The sequence below is a fragment of the Dendrobates tinctorius genome, unplaced genomic scaffold (genome assembly GCF_039654945.1).
Source record: "Dendrobates tinctorius isolate UK_male_01 unplaced genomic scaffold, ASM3965494v1 ptg000126l, whole genome shotgun sequence".
In the NCBI taxonomy this organism is placed as follows: domain Eukaryota; kingdom Metazoa; phylum Chordata; class Amphibia; order Anura; family Dendrobatidae; genus Dendrobates; species Dendrobates tinctorius.
The window spans coordinates 25,985,663-26,003,137 of NW_027361794.1; the positions used below are offsets into that span (position 1 = coordinate 25,985,663).

Here is a 17,475-nt window from a genome sequence, read left to right on the forward strand (position 1 = left end):
TAACCCTCAACACACACACCTCCTCAACACACACTCCTCTCACCTTTCACCATCTCCACTCACGTCCCCCCTCTTTCACTCCACATACAACCCTTTCTCTCACTCATCGCGGGATATCGCGATACTCAAGATGGCATCGCCGCAAGAACATGTCGCCAGCGTGGACAACGTCTGGATCCAGGATGGTGCCGGCGGAAGAAGATGTCGGGGATCATGGAGCAGCGGCGATGACGGCGTGAGTATGAGAGACGGAGTGAGAGAAAGGGTCATATGTGGAGTGAAAGAGGGGGGGACGTGAGTGGAGATGGTGAAAGGTGAGAGGAGTGTGTGTTGAGGAGGTGTGTGTTGAGATGGAGTGGTGTGTTGAGGGTTAACATGGCAAGAGGTGTGCTGTGACGTCACCAGTTACAACTGGACGGAAGTTGTTACAACCCGGAAGCTGCTTAGCGCATTTATTATTATAGAAGATTTGGGAGGCAGAATGAACAAACAGTTGAACACCGCACACTACTGGTTCATCCAACAAGGTTTTCAATTAGACTGAGAACTGTCATTGTCTTGGTAAATAAAGTTTTTTACATTGCTTGCCATTTTTTAAGTAGAAGTGTTGAAAAATATAAAACTCAAGGATATTTTATTTAAAAAAATTGCTTTTTATGTTAGATGACTGTACCAGGAGATCAGAGGGACAGCTGACATCTTCAATTTTTAAATCTGATGATCTTGAGATCCTACAAGATACAACTGAAGTGATTGCTATTACTCCAGATATACCATCATCCATTCACAGCAAAGATCTGTCATCTGATCCTATGAAACAGGTCCCATCTTCTGAGTCATTACTGACTAATAAGGGAAACCAAAGTCACAAAAGAGGCATTAAAAAACAAACTGCTCCTAAAGCAAAGAAGTCATTTTCATGTTCAGAATGTGGGAAATGTTTTACGTGTAAATCACATTTTGTTATCCACCAGAGAATTCACACAGGAGAGAAGCCTTTTTCATGTTCAGAATGTGGGAAATGTTTTAATCTTAAAGGGAATCTTGATGAACACCATAGAACTCACACAGGGGAGAAGCCTGTTTCATGTTCAGAATGTGGGAAATGTTTTATCAATAAATCAGTTTGTGTTAAGCACCAGAGAATCCACACAGGAGAGAAGCCTTTTTCCTGTTCAGAATGTGGGAAATGTTTTGCACATAAATCATATTTTGTTACCCACCAACGAACTCACACAGGGGAGAAGCCTTTTTCATGTTCAGAATGTGGGAAATGTTATAATCATAAAGGGAATCTTGATGAACACCATAGAACTCACACAGGGGAGAAGCCTTTTTCCTGTTCAGAATGTGGGAAATGTTTTATCAATAAATCAGTTTGTGTTACCCACCAGAGAACTCACACAGGGGAGAAGCCTTTTTCCTGTTCAGAATGTGGGAAATGTTTTGCACAGAAATCATATTTTGTAACCCACCAAAGAACTCACACAGGAGAGAAGCCTTTTTCCTGTTCAGAATGTGGGAAATGTTTTAACACTAAATCAGATTGTGTTACGCACCAGAGAACTCACACAGGAGAGAAGCCTTTTTCATGTTCAGAATGTGGGAAATGTTTTATCAATAAATCAGTTTGTGTTAAGCACTATAGAACTCACACAGGGGAGAAGCCTGTTTCATGTTCAGAATGTGGGAAATGTTTTATCAGTAAATCAGCTTGTGTTAAGCACCAGAAAATCCACACAGGAGAGAAGCCTTTTTCATGTGTAGAATGTGGGAAATGTTTTAACAATAAATCAGATTGTGTTACACACCAGAGAATCCACACAGGGGAGAAGCCTTTTTCATGTTTAGAATGTGGGAAATGTTTTAACCAGAAAGGGAGTCTGGATAAACACCATAGAACTCACACAGGAGAGAAGCCTTTTTCATGCTCAGAATGTGGGAAATGTTTTAGCAGGAAATCAAATTATGTTCAGCACCATAGAACTCACACAGGAGAGAAGCCTTTTTCATGTTTAGAATGTGGGAAATGTTTTAACCAGAAAAGGAGTCTTGATGAACACCATAGAACTCACACAGGAGAGAAGCCTTTTTCATGTTCAGAATGTGGGAAATGTTTTAGCAGGAAATCAAGTTATGTTCAGCACCAGAGAACCCACACAGAGGAGAAGCCTTTTTCCTGTTAATGTGGGAAATTTATTAACCAGAAAGCGCTTCTTGATCACCATCAGAGCAGTCACACAGGGGAGAAGCCGTTTTCATTTTCTTAATGTGGGAAATGTTTTACTTGGAAATCAACTGTTAATAAACATCAGAGACGTCACATAGGGGAGAAGCCTTTTTTATATTCATAATGTTGGAATAGTTTTAACCAAAATTGAATCTTCTTAAATGGGTTGTCTCTTGCCATTCCTCATGTTTGCTGACAAAAGGATAAAACTAAACCTTATTAATTCCAAATGTAAAACTATACCCATAATTCACCCCCTGAAGATTAGTCAGAAGGTGACTAATAGAAAAAACATATATCCCACATCTCAGTATATAGGGTGAGGTGACGTATACACACTCACTCTCCAAGCCTTTCATTTGTACGGGTTTCATCGTCCTCACCAAAGGCGACTCATCAGGAGACTATTTAATATTGCCCTATATTCAAGCGAGACTAAACGGAAAAAAAAACTATAATCATGTATCATATTATCCGAAACAGTCAGAAAACTAGCCCCATATTGGCAGATCCCACACCTCAAACTATATACTTTGGAAGTTTATAAGCCACTCCAGTGTCAGGAATAGATAGTATGACTTTGAATTTACCAAATGGCTGCAATGAAACAAAGAGTGAAAAATTTAAAGGGGTCTGAATACTTTCCATACCCACTGTATCAGTAAAAATAACTCCTCTCTATTAGGTAAAGTATAAAAGAATTGCGCCATTTTCCGATATCCATCGCTTCTCCATTTCTCATGATCTCGGGTTGGGTGAAGGCTTATTTTTCGTGTCAAGCTGACTTTTTTAATGGATGCCATTTTGGTGCAGATACGATCTTTTGGTCTTTCCTTTACTGAATTTTAATGTTGTGGTGACCAAGAAAAGTAATTCTGGAGTTTTGACATTTTTTCTTGTTACGCCATTTAGCGATCGGGTTAATTCTTTTTTATATTGATAGATCAAGCGATTCTGACTGCGGCTATAACAAATATGTGTATGTTTGATTTTTTTAATTGTTTTATTTTGAAAGGGGTGAAAGAGGGGTGATTTGAACTTTTATATTTTTTTAATATTTTTAAAAACTTTTTTACTTTTGGCATTGTGAAGACATACAGCATTGTATCTTAATTAACCAGATGACTATTTTTAGCAAATGAAGAATAATAGAATGTTATCTGTATGTTGGCTTTAAATTTAAGTGTTGATTTCTAGTTGGACAAGAAAACAGACTTTTCCTTGTGTAAGCCGATAATATTGACTTTTATCGTTCCCTTATCCTTGATCACTAGTGATGTTTGCTGATATGCTAATTATACATTGTGTTATGGAGCCAGTTTGTTGACTTATAAAGCAGAGAGGGAAAAACTATGCAAATACCTTAAATAATCAAGTAATGCTACTTGATCTCATCTCCATTCTTACCCTTTATGTAAATACTGAATGAGGGACACTTTTTAAGTCTAAAAATAGGTTACATGCCTCTGTATAAAGAGACTGAGAGAGAGAAACAGCCAGAGAGATTCTGCCAAGACATCCATACATCCAAAGGACAAGAGACAGGACAGCAGCCATATTATCACAAGGGACATGGATCTATCATTCTATAATAAACAACCTAGGGGTTTTCAGCCTTGGTTGGAAGAATACAGATCTGCTCCATTGACCATCACTGAACCATGGATACGTTCGGAGAAGCCAGATTGTGGTCTTTGGATCAACTGGCCTTGTACCTTGTATGGACTCAATGGACTGTCATCTTCCTACACTTGTCATTACCTCCTCTCTGTGTGTGCCACAGGTGGGGTAACGACCCTGGAAGATCTGAAGTCACAGCTGCTATTATCGCAGTGGGTCAGTGGAGGGTGAGACTCTGTAATGTGCCCCATCTTGGGTACTGTGCTGGGACTGTTCTATGTGTTATCTGCCTGTTCTGTAGTACAATAAAGCATCGCCCACACTGTTTTACCCTCACCCTGCGTTGTCTGAGTAGCGTTTTGAACATGTTAAAAGGAGAGCAGGAGTTCATCGTGACGATCCCTGATCCATGTGGTTTTGGCTAGCGGGCGGCGCTCATAGCATTCCGGCAGTGACAAGCATAGAGGTCTGCTGGAGACCTCTGGTTATCATGCCAACCCATTGGTGACGAGGTCACCGATGGGTGGGATTTCCGGAAATCTTGCTGGAAGTGCCGCTGTCAGAGGCTGTTCGGGGCAAATGGCAGATGTTTAAAACAGCTGACGTGCCGTAAAAGATGTGGGCTCAGCTCCGGAGCCCACATCGAAGGGACGAAGTACATTTACACCCAATGTCAGAAAGGGGATTGTTTTTACAGAGACAGAAGTGGTGATCAATCATGTATACATACAAATAATTACAGAAATACTCAGCTTCTAATGGTAAATAGTATAGAGTTACCACAAGAAAATATAATTTGTGTAAATCATGTGTAGATATAAAAATTCAGGCAAATGTCAAATGTAGCGCCATCTAGTGGCTATGTGCAGAAGTGCCATCATAGAGTAACATGTATCCTAAGACAGTGTCAGTATCAGGCTGTGTGCCCACAGCATTTAAAACCTGACACAAAACTGGACTCCTTCCCAGAAAACGCACGTTTTTGATGCAGTTTTTTCCGCACGTCTTCTGGACTCAGGAAATGGCTAAAAACGCGGACTTATGTGGAAAATAATGTGCATGCTGCGTTTTTAGCCGCTAAGCGTTTCCTATGCGGAAAAAAATGCATCAATTGGCACAAAAAGGTCAAAATGCATTAAAATGAATGGGATGCTTATTTTAAGTGTTTGTGAAACGTCTGATCCGGCAACAACGCTTCAAATACTCAACGTGGGCACAGCCTAAAGGTGCAAATGAGATTAAGTGCACCATATTTATTGAGTACTAGCTGAAGAGCCCGGCGCTGCCCGGACATAGTAACCAACTGTGGTTAGTTATAACAAATTATAATGATTATATTACACATAAAAACCGTGCATCTAATCCTATCCTGTGTGATACTGACTGCTGAGCTGTGTATCTAATCCTATCCTGTGTGATACTGACTGCTGAACTGTGTATCTAATCCTATCCTGTGTGATACTGACTGCTGAGCCGTGTATCTAATCCTATCCTGTGTGATACTGACTGCTGAGCTGTGTATCTAATCCTATCCTGTGTGATACTTACTGCTGAGCTGTGTCTAATCCTCTCCTGTGTGATACTGACTGCAGAGCTGTGTATCTAATCCTATCCTGTGTGATACTGACTGCTGAGCTGTGTATCTAATCCTATCCTGTGTGATACTTACTGCTGAGCTGTGTCTAATCCTCTCCTGTGTGATACTGACTGCAGAGCTGTGTATCTAATCCTATCCTGTGTGATACTGACTGCTGAACCGTGTATCTAATCCTATCCTGTGTGATACTGACTGCTGAACCGTGTATCTAATCCTATCCTGTGTGATACTGTGTGTTGAGCCGTGTATCTAATCCTCTCCTGTGTGATACTGACTGCTGAGCTGTATATCTAATCCCATCCTCTGTGATACTGACTGCTGAGCCATGCATCTAATCCTATCCTGTGTGATACTGACTGCTGAGCTGTGCATCTACTCCTCTCCTGTGTGATACTGTGTGCTGAGCCGTGTATCTAATCCTATCCTGTGTGATACTGTCTGCTGAGCCCTGTGTCTAATCCTATCCTGTGTGATACTGTCTGCTGAGCCGTGTATCTAATCCTATCCTGTGTGATACTGACTGCTGAGCCGTGTATCTAATCCTATCCTGTGTGATACTGACTGCTGAGCTGTGTATCTAATCCTCTCCTGTGTGATACTGACTGCTGAGCCGTGTATCTAATCCTATCTTTTGTGATACTGACTGCTGAGCCGTGTATCTAATCCTATCCTTTGTGATACTGACTGCTGAGCCGTGTATCTAATCCTATCCTGTGTGATACTGACTGCTGAGCCATGTATCTAATCCTATCCTGTGTGATACTGTCTACTGAGCCATGTATCTAATCCTATCCTGTGTGATACTGTCTGCTGAGCCGTGTATCTAATCCAATCCTGTGTGATACTGACTGCAGAGCTGTGTATCTAATCCTATCCTGTGTGATACTGACTGCTGAGCTGTGTATCTAATCCTCTCCTGTGTGATATTGACTGCTGAGCTGTGTATCTAATCCTATCCTGTGTGATACTGACTGCTGAGCCGTGTATCTAATCCTACCCTGTGTGATACTGCTGAGCTCCAGTATCTTATCCCATCCTGTGTGATACTGACTGCTGAGCTGTGTATCTAATCCCATCCTGTGTGATACTGTCTGCTGAGCCATGTATCTAATCCTATCCTGTGTGATACTGACTGCTGAGCTGTGTATCTAATCCTATCCTGTGTGATACTGACTGCTGAGCTGTGTATCTAATCCTATCCTGTGTGATACTGACTGCTGAGCTGCGTATCTAATCCTATCCTGTGTGATACTGACTGCTGAGCCGTGTATTCCTATCCTGTGATACTGACTGCTGAGCTGTGTATCTAATCCTATCCTGTGTGATACTGACTGCTGAGCTGTGTATCTAATCGTATCCTATGTGATACTGACTGCTGAGCCATGTATCTAATCCTATCATGTGTGCTACTGACTGCTCAGCCATGTATCTAATCCTCTCCTGTGTGATACTGACTGCTGAGCTCTGTATCTAATCCTATCCTGTGTGATACTGACTGCTGAGCCGTGTATCTAATCCTATCCTGTGTGATACTGACTGCTGAGCTGTGTATCTAATCCTCTCCTGTGTGATACTGACTGCTGAGCCGTGTATCTAATCCTATCTTTTGTGATACTGACTGCTGAGCCGTGTATCTAATCCTATCCTTTGTGATACTGACTGCTGAGCCGTGTATCTAATCCTATCCTGTGTGATACTGACTGCTGAGCCATGTATCTAATCCTATCCTGTGTGATACTGTCTACTGAGCCATGTATCTAATCCTATCCTGTGTGATACTGTCTGCTGAGCCGTGTATCTAATCCAATCCTGTGTGATACTGACTGCAGAGCTGTGTATCTAATCCTATCCTGTGTGATACTGACTGCTGAGCTGTGTATCTAATCCTCTCCTGTGTGATATTGACTGCTGAGCTGTGTATCTAATCCTATCCTGTGTGATACTGACTGCTGAGCCGTGTATCTAATCCTACCCTGTGTGATACTGCTGAGCTCCAGTATCTTATCCCATCCTGTGTGATACTGACTGCTGAGCTGTGTATCTAATCCCATCCTGTGTGATACTGTCTGCTGAGCCATGTATCTAATCCTATCCTGTGTGATACTGACTGCTGAGCTGTGTATCTAATCCTATCCTGTGTGATACTGACTGCTGAGCTGTGTATCTAATCCTATCCTGTGTGATACTGACTGCTGAGCTGCGTATCTAATCCTATCCTGTGTGATACTGACTGCTGAGCCGTGTATTCCTATCCTGTGTGATACTGACTGCTGAGCTGTGTATCTAATCCTATCCTGTGTGATACTGACTGCTGAGCTGTGTATCTAATCGTATCCTATGTGATACTGACTGCTGAGCCATGTATCTAATCCTATCATGTGTGCTACTGACTGCTCAGCCATGTATCTAATCCTCTCCTGTGTGATACTGACTGCTGAGCTCTGTATCTAATCCTATCCTGTGTGATACTGACTGCTGAGCTGTGTATCTAATCCTATCCTGTATGATACTGTCTGCTGAGCCGTGTGTCTAATCCTATCCTGTGTGATACTGACTGCTGAGCTGTGTATCTAATCCTATCCTGTGTGATACTGACTGCTCAGATGTGTATCTAATCCCATCCTGTGTAATACTGACTGCTGAGCAGTATATCTAATCCTCTCCTGTGTGATACTGTCTGCTGAGCCATGTGTCTAATCCTATCCTGTGTGATACTGTCTGCTGAGCTGTGTATCTAATCCCATCCTGTGTGATACTGTCTGCTGAGCCATGTATCTAACCCTATCCTGTGTGATACTGACTGCTGAGCTGTGTATCTAATCTTCTGTGTGATACTGACTGCTGAGCTGTGTATCTAATCCTCTCCTGTGTGATACTGACTGCTGAGCTGTGTATCTAATCCTATCCTGTGTGATACTGACTGCTGAGCTGTGTATCTAATCCTATCCTGTGTGATACTGACTGCTGAGCTGTGTATCTAATCCTCTCCTGTGTGATACTGACTGCTGAGCCGTGTGTCTAATCCTATCCTGTGTGATACTGACTGCTGAGCTGTGTATCTAATCCTATCCTGTGTGATACTGACTGCTGAGCCGTGTATCTAATCCTATCCTGTGTGATACTGACTGCTGAGCCGTGTATCTAATCCTATCCTGTGTGATAGTGACTGCTGAGCTGTGTATCTAATCCTATCCTGTGTGATACTGACTGCTGAGCCGTGTATCTAATCCTATCCTGTGTGATACTGACTGCTGAGCTGTGTATCTAATCCTATCCTGTGTGATACTGACTGCTGAGCCGTGTATCTAATCCTCTCCTGTGTGATACTGACTGCTGAGCTGTGTATCTAATCCTATCCTGTGTGATACTTACTGCTGAGCCGTGTATCTAATCCTCTCCTGTGTGATACTGACTGATGAGCCGTGTGTCTAATCCTATTCTGTGTGATACTGTCTGCTGAGCTGTGTATCTAATCCTCTCCTGTGTGATACTGACTGCTGAGCCGTGTATCTAATCCTATCCTGTGTGATGCTGGGCCTCCCCTGCAGTCTGTGTCAGAGGGTGGTCTGTGTTGGCACGGTAATAAATTGTGTTATTTCCAGCTTTACAGAAGGACGATAACACCACAGAAATGATAAGAATAATAGGCCTCAGTTACCACAACTGTCTCATTTTTCATCTCTTAAACAGCTCTGGGACAACGTGGTGAGTTATGAGTGGCGGGTTTTGTGTTTGGACTTTTATGTGGCGAGGTTGGTGAATGTGTGGTGAAATGTGTGCTGAGGGTGGTATATGTGGTGAAGCACGTGGTAGTGTGTGGCGCATTTTGTGTGTGTGTTCATATCCCCGTGTGTGGCGAGTATCCCATGTCAGGGCCCCACCTTAGCAACTGTACGGTTTGGCGCCATCGCTCTCATTATTTCAGTCCCCCTTGTTCACATCCGGCAGCTGTCAATTTGCCTCCAACACTTTTCTTTTCACTTTTTCCCCATTATGTAGATAGGGGCAAAATTGTTTGGTGAATTGGGTTGCGTGGGGTTACAATTTCGCCTCACAACATAGCCTATGACGCTCTCGGGGTCCAGATGTGTGACTGTGCCAAATTTTGTGGCTGTAGCTGCGACGGTGCGGATGCCAATCCCGGAAATACATACATACACACATTCAGCTTTATATATTAGATAATGCTGAGTGTATAGCTCTACCCACTCCGCATAGCCACATTCACTATAATATCCCACATCATCCCATCAGCCAGAGCCACCGGACTACTACCCCTAATATCCCACATCATCCCATCAGCCAGAGCCACCGGACTACTACCCCTAATATCCCACATCATCCCGTCAGCCAGAGCCACCGGACTACTACCCCTAATATCCTACATCATCCCATCAGCCAGAGCCACCGGACTACTACCCCTAATATCCCACATCATCCCATCAGCCAGAGCCACCGGACTACTACCACTAATATCCCACATCATCCCATCAGCCAGAGCCACCGGACTACCCCTAATATCCCACATCATCCCGTCAGCCAGAGCTACCGGACTACTACCCCTAATATCCCACATCATCTCGTCAGCCAGAGCCAACGGACTACCCTAATATCCCACATCATCTCGTCAGCCAGAGCCACCGGACTACCCCTAATATCCCACATTATCCCGTCAGCCAGAGCCACCGGACTACCCCTAATATCCCACATCATCCCGTCAGCCAGAGCCACCGGACTACTACCTCTAATATCCCACATCATCCCGTCAGCCAGAGCCATCGGACTACTACCCCTAATATCCCACATCATCCCGTCAGCCAGAGCCACCGGACTACTACCCCTAATATCCCACATCATCTCGTCAGCCAGAGTCACCAGACTACTACCCCTAATATCCCACATCATCTCGTCAGCCAGAGCCACCGGACTACCACTAATATCCCACATCATCCCGTCAGCCAGAGCCACCGGACTACCCCTAATATCCCACATCATCCCGTCAGCCAGAGCCACCGGACTACCCCTAATATCCCACATCATCCCGTCAGAGCCATCGGACTACTACCCCTAATATCCCACATCATCCCGTCAGCCAGAGCCACCGGACTACTACCCCTAATATCCCACATCATCCCGTCAGCCAGAGCCACCGGACTACCACTAATATCCCACATCATCTCGTCAGCCAGAGCCACCGGACTACTACCCCTAATATCCCACATTATCCCATCAGCCAGAGCCACTGGACTACCCCTAATATCCCACATCATCCCGTCAGCCAGAGCCATCGGACTACTACCCCTAATATCCCACATCATCCCGTCAGCCAGAGCCACCGGACTACTACTAATATCCCACATCATCCCGTCAGCCAGAGCCACCGGACTACCACTAATATCCCACATCATCCCGTCAGCCAGAGCCACCGGACTACTACCCCTAATATCCCACATCATCCCGTCAGCCAGAGCCATCGGACTACTACCCCTAATATCCCACATCATCCCGTCAGCCAGAGCCACCGGACTACCCCTAATATCCCACATCATCCCGTCAGCCAGAGCCACCGGACTACTACCCCTAATATCCCACATCATCCCGTCAGCCAGAGCCATCGGACTACTACCCCTAATATCCCACATCATCCCGTCAGCCAGAGCCACCGGATTACAACCCCTAATATCCCACATCCCGTCAGCCAGAGCCACCGGACTACTACCACTAATATCCCACATCATCCCGTCAGCCAGAGCCATCGGACTACTACCCCTAATATCCCACATCATCCCGTCAGCCAGAGCCATCGGACTACTACCTCTAATATCCCACATCATCCCGTCAGCCAGAGCCACCGGACTACTACCCCTAATATCCCACATCATCTCGTCAGCCAGAGCCACCGGACTACCACTAATATCCCACATCATCCCGTCAGCCAGAGCCACCGGACTACCCCTAATATCCCACATCATCCCGTCAGCCAGAGCCACCGGACTACCCCTAATATCCCACATCATCCCGTCAGAGCCATCGGACTACTACCCCTAATATCCCACATCATCCCGTCAGCCAGAGCCACCGGACTACTACCCCTAATATCCCACATCATCCCGTCAGCCAGAGCCACCAGACTACCACTAATATCCCACATCATCTCGTCAGCAAGAGCCACCGGACTACCCCTAATATCCCACATCATCCCGTCAGCCAGAGCCACCGGACTACCCCTAATATCCCACATCATCCCGTCAGCCAGAGCCACCGGACTACTACCCCTAATATCCCACATCATCCCGTCAGAGCCACCGGACTACTACCCCTAATATCCCACATCATCCAGTCAGCCAGAGCCACCGGACTACTACCACTAATATCCCACATCATCCCGTCACAGCCACCGGACTACTCCCCCTAATATCCCACATCATCCCGTCAGAGCCACCGGACTACTCCCCGTAATATCCCACATCATGTCGTCAGCCAGAGCCACCGGACTACTACCCCTAATATCCCACATCATCTCGTCAGCCAGAGCCACCGGACTACTACCCCTAATATCCCACATCATCCCGTCAGAGCCACCGGACTACTCCCCCTAATATCCCACATCATCCCGTCAGCAAGAGCCACCGGACTACTACCCCTAATATCCCACATCATCTCGTCAGCCAGAGCCACCGGACTACCACTAATATCCCACATCATCCCATCAGCAAGAGCCGCCGGACTACTACCCCTAATATCCCACATCATCTCGTCAGCCAGAGCCACCGGACTACCACTAATATCCCACATCATCTCGTCAGCCAGAGCCACCGGACTACTCCCACTAATATCCCACATCATCCCGTCAGCCAGAGCCACCGGACTACTACCCCTAATATCCCACATCATCCCGTCAGCCAGAGCCACCGGACTACTACCCCTAATATCCCACATCATCCCGTCAGCCAGAGCCACTGGACTACTCCCCCTAATATCCCACATCATCCCATCAGCCAGAGACACCGGACTACTACCCCTAATATCCCACATCATCCCATCAGCCAGAGCCACCGGACTACTCCCCCTAATATCCCACATCATGTCGTCAGCCAGAGCCGCTGGACTACTACCACTAATATCCCACATCATCTAGTCAGCCAGAGCCACAGGACTACTACCCCTAATATCCCACATCATCCAGTCAGAGCCACCGGACTACTCCCCCTAATATCCCACATCATCCCGTCAGCCAGAGCCACCGGACTACTACCCCTAATATGCCTCATCATCCCATCAGCCAGAGCCACCGGACTACTCCCCCTAATATCCCACATCATCCCGTCAGCCAGAGCCACCGGACTAATACCCCTAATATCCCACATCATCCTGTCAGCCAGAGCCACCGGACTACTATTATTATTATTATTATTATTTATTGTTATAGCGCCATTTATTCCATGGCGCTTTACATGTGAGGGGGGTATACATAAAAACAAGTACAATAATCTTAAACAATACAAGTCATAACTGGTACAGGAGGAGAGAGGACCCTGCCCGCGAGGGCTCACAATCTTCAAGGGATGGGTGATAATACAGTAGGCGAGGGTAGAGCTGGTCGTGCAGCGGTTTGGTCGATCGGTGGTTACTGCAGGTTATAGGCTTGTCGGAAGAGGTGGGTCTTCAGGCTCTTTTTGAAGGTTTCGATGGTAGGTGAGAGTCTGATATGTTGTGGTAGAGAGTTCCAGAGTAGGGGTGATGCGCGAGAGAAATCTTGTATGCGATTGTGGGAAGAGGAGATAAGAGGGGAGTAGAGAAGGAGATCTTGTGAGGATCGGAGGTTGCGTGCAGGAAAGTACCGGGAGACGAGGTCACAGATGTATGGAGGAGACAAGTTGTGGATGGCTTTGTATGTCATGGTTAGGGTTTTGTAATGGAGTCTCTGGGCAATTGGGAGCCAGTGAAGGGATTGACAGAGGGGAGAAGCTGGGGAATAGCGGGGGGACAGGTGGATTAGTCGGGCAGCAGAGTTTAGAATAGATTGGAGGGGTGCGAGAGTGTTTGAGGGGAGGCCGCAGAGCATGAGGTTGCAGTAGTCAAGGCGAGAGATGATGAGGGCATGGACTAGGGTTTTTGCAGATTCTTGGGTGAGGAATGAACGGATGCGTGAAATATTTTTGAGTTGAAGTCGGCAGGAAGTGGAAAGGGTTTGGATATGTGGTTTGAAGGAGAGATCAGCATCAAGGATTACTCCGAGGCAGCGAGCTTGTTGGACTGGGGAGAGTGGGCAGTCATTTACTGTAATTGATAGGTTCGTAGGGGGGGTCACGTGAGATGGGGGAAAGATGATGAATTCTGTTTTGTCCATGTTGAGTTTCAGATATCTAGTGGAGAAGAAGGATGAAATAGTGGACAGACATTGAGGGATTCTGGTTAGTAGGGAGGTGATATCTGGTCCAGAGATGTAGATCTGTGTGTCATCAGCATAAAGATGATACTGAAAGCCATGAGATTCTATGAGCTGTCCCAGGCCAAAGGTGTAAATAGAGAACAGCAGGGGCCCTAGGACTGAACCTTGTGGGACTCCGACAGATAGGGGGCGAGGTGAGGAGGTGGTGTGTGAGTGGGAGACGCTGAATGTCCGGTCTGTTAGGTATGATGAGATCCAGGAGAGGGCCAAGTCTGTGATGCCGAGGGATGAGAGGGTCTACTACCCCTAATATCCCTCATCATCCCGTCAGCCAGAGCCGCCGGACTACTACCCCTAATATCCCACATCATCCCATCAGCCAGAGCCACCGGACTGCTACCCCTAATATCCCACATCATCCCATCAGCCAGAGCCACCGGACTGCTACCCCTAATATCCCACATCATCCCATCAGCCAGAGCCACCGGACTAATACCCCTAATATCCCACATCATCCCGTCAGCCAGAGCCACCGGACTACTACCCCTAATATCCCACATCATCCCATCAGCCAGAGCCACCGGACTGCTACCCCTAATATCCCACATCATCTCGTCAGCCAGAGCCGCCGGACTACTACCCCTAATATCCCACATCATCTCGTCAGCCAGAGCCACTGGACTACTCCCCCTAATATCCCACATCATCCCATCAGCCAGAGCCACCGGACTACTCCCCCTAATATCCCACATCATCCCATCAGCTAGAGCCACCGGACTACTACCCCTAATATCCCACATCATCCCGTCAGAGCCACCGGACTACTACCTCTAATATCCCACATCATCCTGTCAGCCAGAGCCACCGCACTACTACCCCTAATATCCCACATCATCCCGTCAGAGCCACCGGACTACTACCCCTAATATCCCACATCATCTCGTCAGCCTGGGATCAGAGCCAGAGCGCTGAGTGGAACGGTCCTAACTTCCATACTGGGGATCCCTTTAAGAGAGGCCTGGTGTCAGAACCTGAGCGCTGAGTGGATTTGCCCTGACTTGCATACTAATGATCCCTTTAATAGAACCCTGGGGTCAGAATCAGAGCGCTGAGGGATTTGCCCTAACTTCCGTACAGGAGATCCCTTTAAGAAAGGCCTGGGGTCAGTACCAAAACGCTGAGTGGATTTGCCCTAACTTCCATACCAATGATCCATGGGAGGGGGGGATTCATTTATGTCATGTGCTCTGTGCTCCTGTCTGGGAGGGAAGACAATGGCTGGAGCTTATGTTCCCGGGGATGCTAGATTTCTCCCACCATGTCAGTGTCTGCTGAGGTGTTGTCAAGTGGAAAAACTTGCTGATAGCAACCAATCACAGCTCAGCTTCTTTTGAACAGCTCTGGTGAAATGAAAGATGCTTCGTGATTGGTTGGTGATACACACACACACATACATATATATATTCAGTTTTATATATATAGATAAGATAAATCCATACATAGATATATGTAAACGGATTGTAGATCTATCACTGGATATCAGTGTATAAGGGGAATAGATCCTGTGCACTTATAGATGAATAGCTTATATAATGAGAGGACACAGAGCAAAGGGTATAAATAGTGAGAGAATAAAGAGCTGACAGCGCATTACATCCCTGGAGTACAGATAGGAGATATAAAGTGCAGCCAGTGCTATATGGGATATCCCAGGAATACAGCACAGCCCATATAGTGTAAAGGAGGAACCATCCTAACAAGAGATGGAGATTATAGATCCTACAGGCGACATGTCGGGAGTGTACAGAGAAAGATGGCAGATTCACCACTATTCCCTCTTACGGGCGTTTCGCCACGTCAGCTTCCTCAGAGGGTACGGATAAGTGTTTCCAACACACCAAGGTCCTGCACTAATCCAGGCAAGGGGAGTAACTCTGGGGTAAAGTGGTGGTGTTCCTAAAGGAATTGGGGCTGTTCCCCGGTCACATCTATGGAACACATGATTGAGTCGGCCAATGTCAGCCAATCACATTGGTGGTTATTGTTTATACCGGCCCTTTCCTGTCCAGGTTCATGTTATTGGCGTGACACCTAATAGTGGTGGGGACATACCCCTGATGGCTTATTGGTGTAAACCGAGCGACCTGGGGCAAATGCCAATCAGAGGTCACAGGGAGCGAGTATACCCCAGGTGGGTACAGGCATCTGTGACGCCCCCAGGTGGTGTGTCAAGTGCGGGATCCAGGAAACAGCGTCACACGCCATCCCGGGTAACTCCGCCTCCAGGCACCTCTGATTGGATGGCGTCACCGAGGGGGAGTGACTGGAATGACGCTGGATGACTCATTGCCATGGAGACCAGATGGGTCCATACCACACGAGCGTTCAGTGAAGCAGGAGGTTCAGGATGAAAACCTGTTGGTAAGACCAAGATGAATAATGCTGCATAGAGCCACCTGGTAGCGATCAGTCAGGTGAAGTGATAGTGAGGGGGTCCGGAAAGAGAACAATGCAGGTGAAAAGAGCCAAATGTGACCCCACAAAGTGACCAGTGAGAGTGCAACTGTGCAACGGGTAAGAAAAGAGAATAAAAAGTGATATAGTAAAGATATAAAGAGAAAAGCAGCTTAACCCCTTAACCCCCAAGGGTGGTTTGCACGTTAATGACCGGGCCAATTTTTACAATTCTGACCACTGTCCCTTTATGAGGTAATAACTCTGGAGCTTCCATGGATCCCAGTGATTCTGACAATGTTTTCTCGTGACATATTGTACTTCATGTTAGTGGCAAAATTTAATTCAAATAACTTGCGTTTATTTGTGAAAAAAACGGAAATTTGGCAAAAATTTTGAAAATTTCGCAATTTTCCAACTTTGAATTTTTATGCCCTGAAATCACAGAGATACGGCACACAAAAAACTTAATAAGTAACATTTCCCACATATTTACTTTACATCAGCACAATTTGGGAACCCAATTTTTTTTTGTTATAAGGGTTAAAAGTTGACCAGCGATTTCTCACTTTTGCAACACCATTTTATTTTTACGGACCACATCACATTTGAAGTCACTTTGAGGGGTCTATATGATAGAAAATCCCCAAAAATGACACCATTCTAAAAACTGCACCCCTCAAGGTGCTCAAAACCACATTCAAGAAGTTTATTAACCCTTCAGGTGCTTCCCAGGAATTTTTTGAATGTTTAAAAAAAAGAACATTTAACTTTTTTTCACAAAAAAATTACTTCAGGTCCAATTTTTTTAAATTTACCAAGCGTAACAGGAGAAATTGGACTGCAAAAGTTATTGTGCAATTTGTCCTGAGTACGCTGATGCCTAATATGTGGGGGGAACCACTGTTTCGGCTCATGGCAGAGCTCAGACTGGAAGGAGCGCCGTTTGACTTTTTCAATGCAAAATTGGCTGGAATTCAGATCGGATCTTTTCACCCCCAATTTTTATTTTCCCAAGGGTAACAGGACCCTGAAAGTTATTGTGCAAATTGTCCTGAGTACACTAATACCCCATATGTGGGTGTAAACGACTATTTGGGCGCATGGCAGAGCTCGGAAGGGAAGCAGCGTCATTTGACTTTTTTGGCTGGAATTGAGATCGGACACCATGTCGCGTTTGGA

The 17,475-nt window shown here is 45.9% G+C and overlaps 1 protein-coding gene across 1 annotated transcript; it reads left to right on the top strand.

Moving 5' to 3' along the window:
• The first annotated feature begins 304 nt into the window (after nt 1-304).
• LOC141047112 (uncharacterized) lies at nt 305-2,444 on the top strand. The gene has a single exon (XM_073542071.1). It carries the CDS (start codon nt 657-659, stop codon nt 2,184-2,186), a length of 1,530 nt encoding a protein of 509 aa, XP_073398172.1. The 5' UTR covers nt 305-656; the 3' UTR covers nt 2,187-2,444.
• Nucleotides 2,445-17,475: the final 15,031 nt, after the last annotated feature.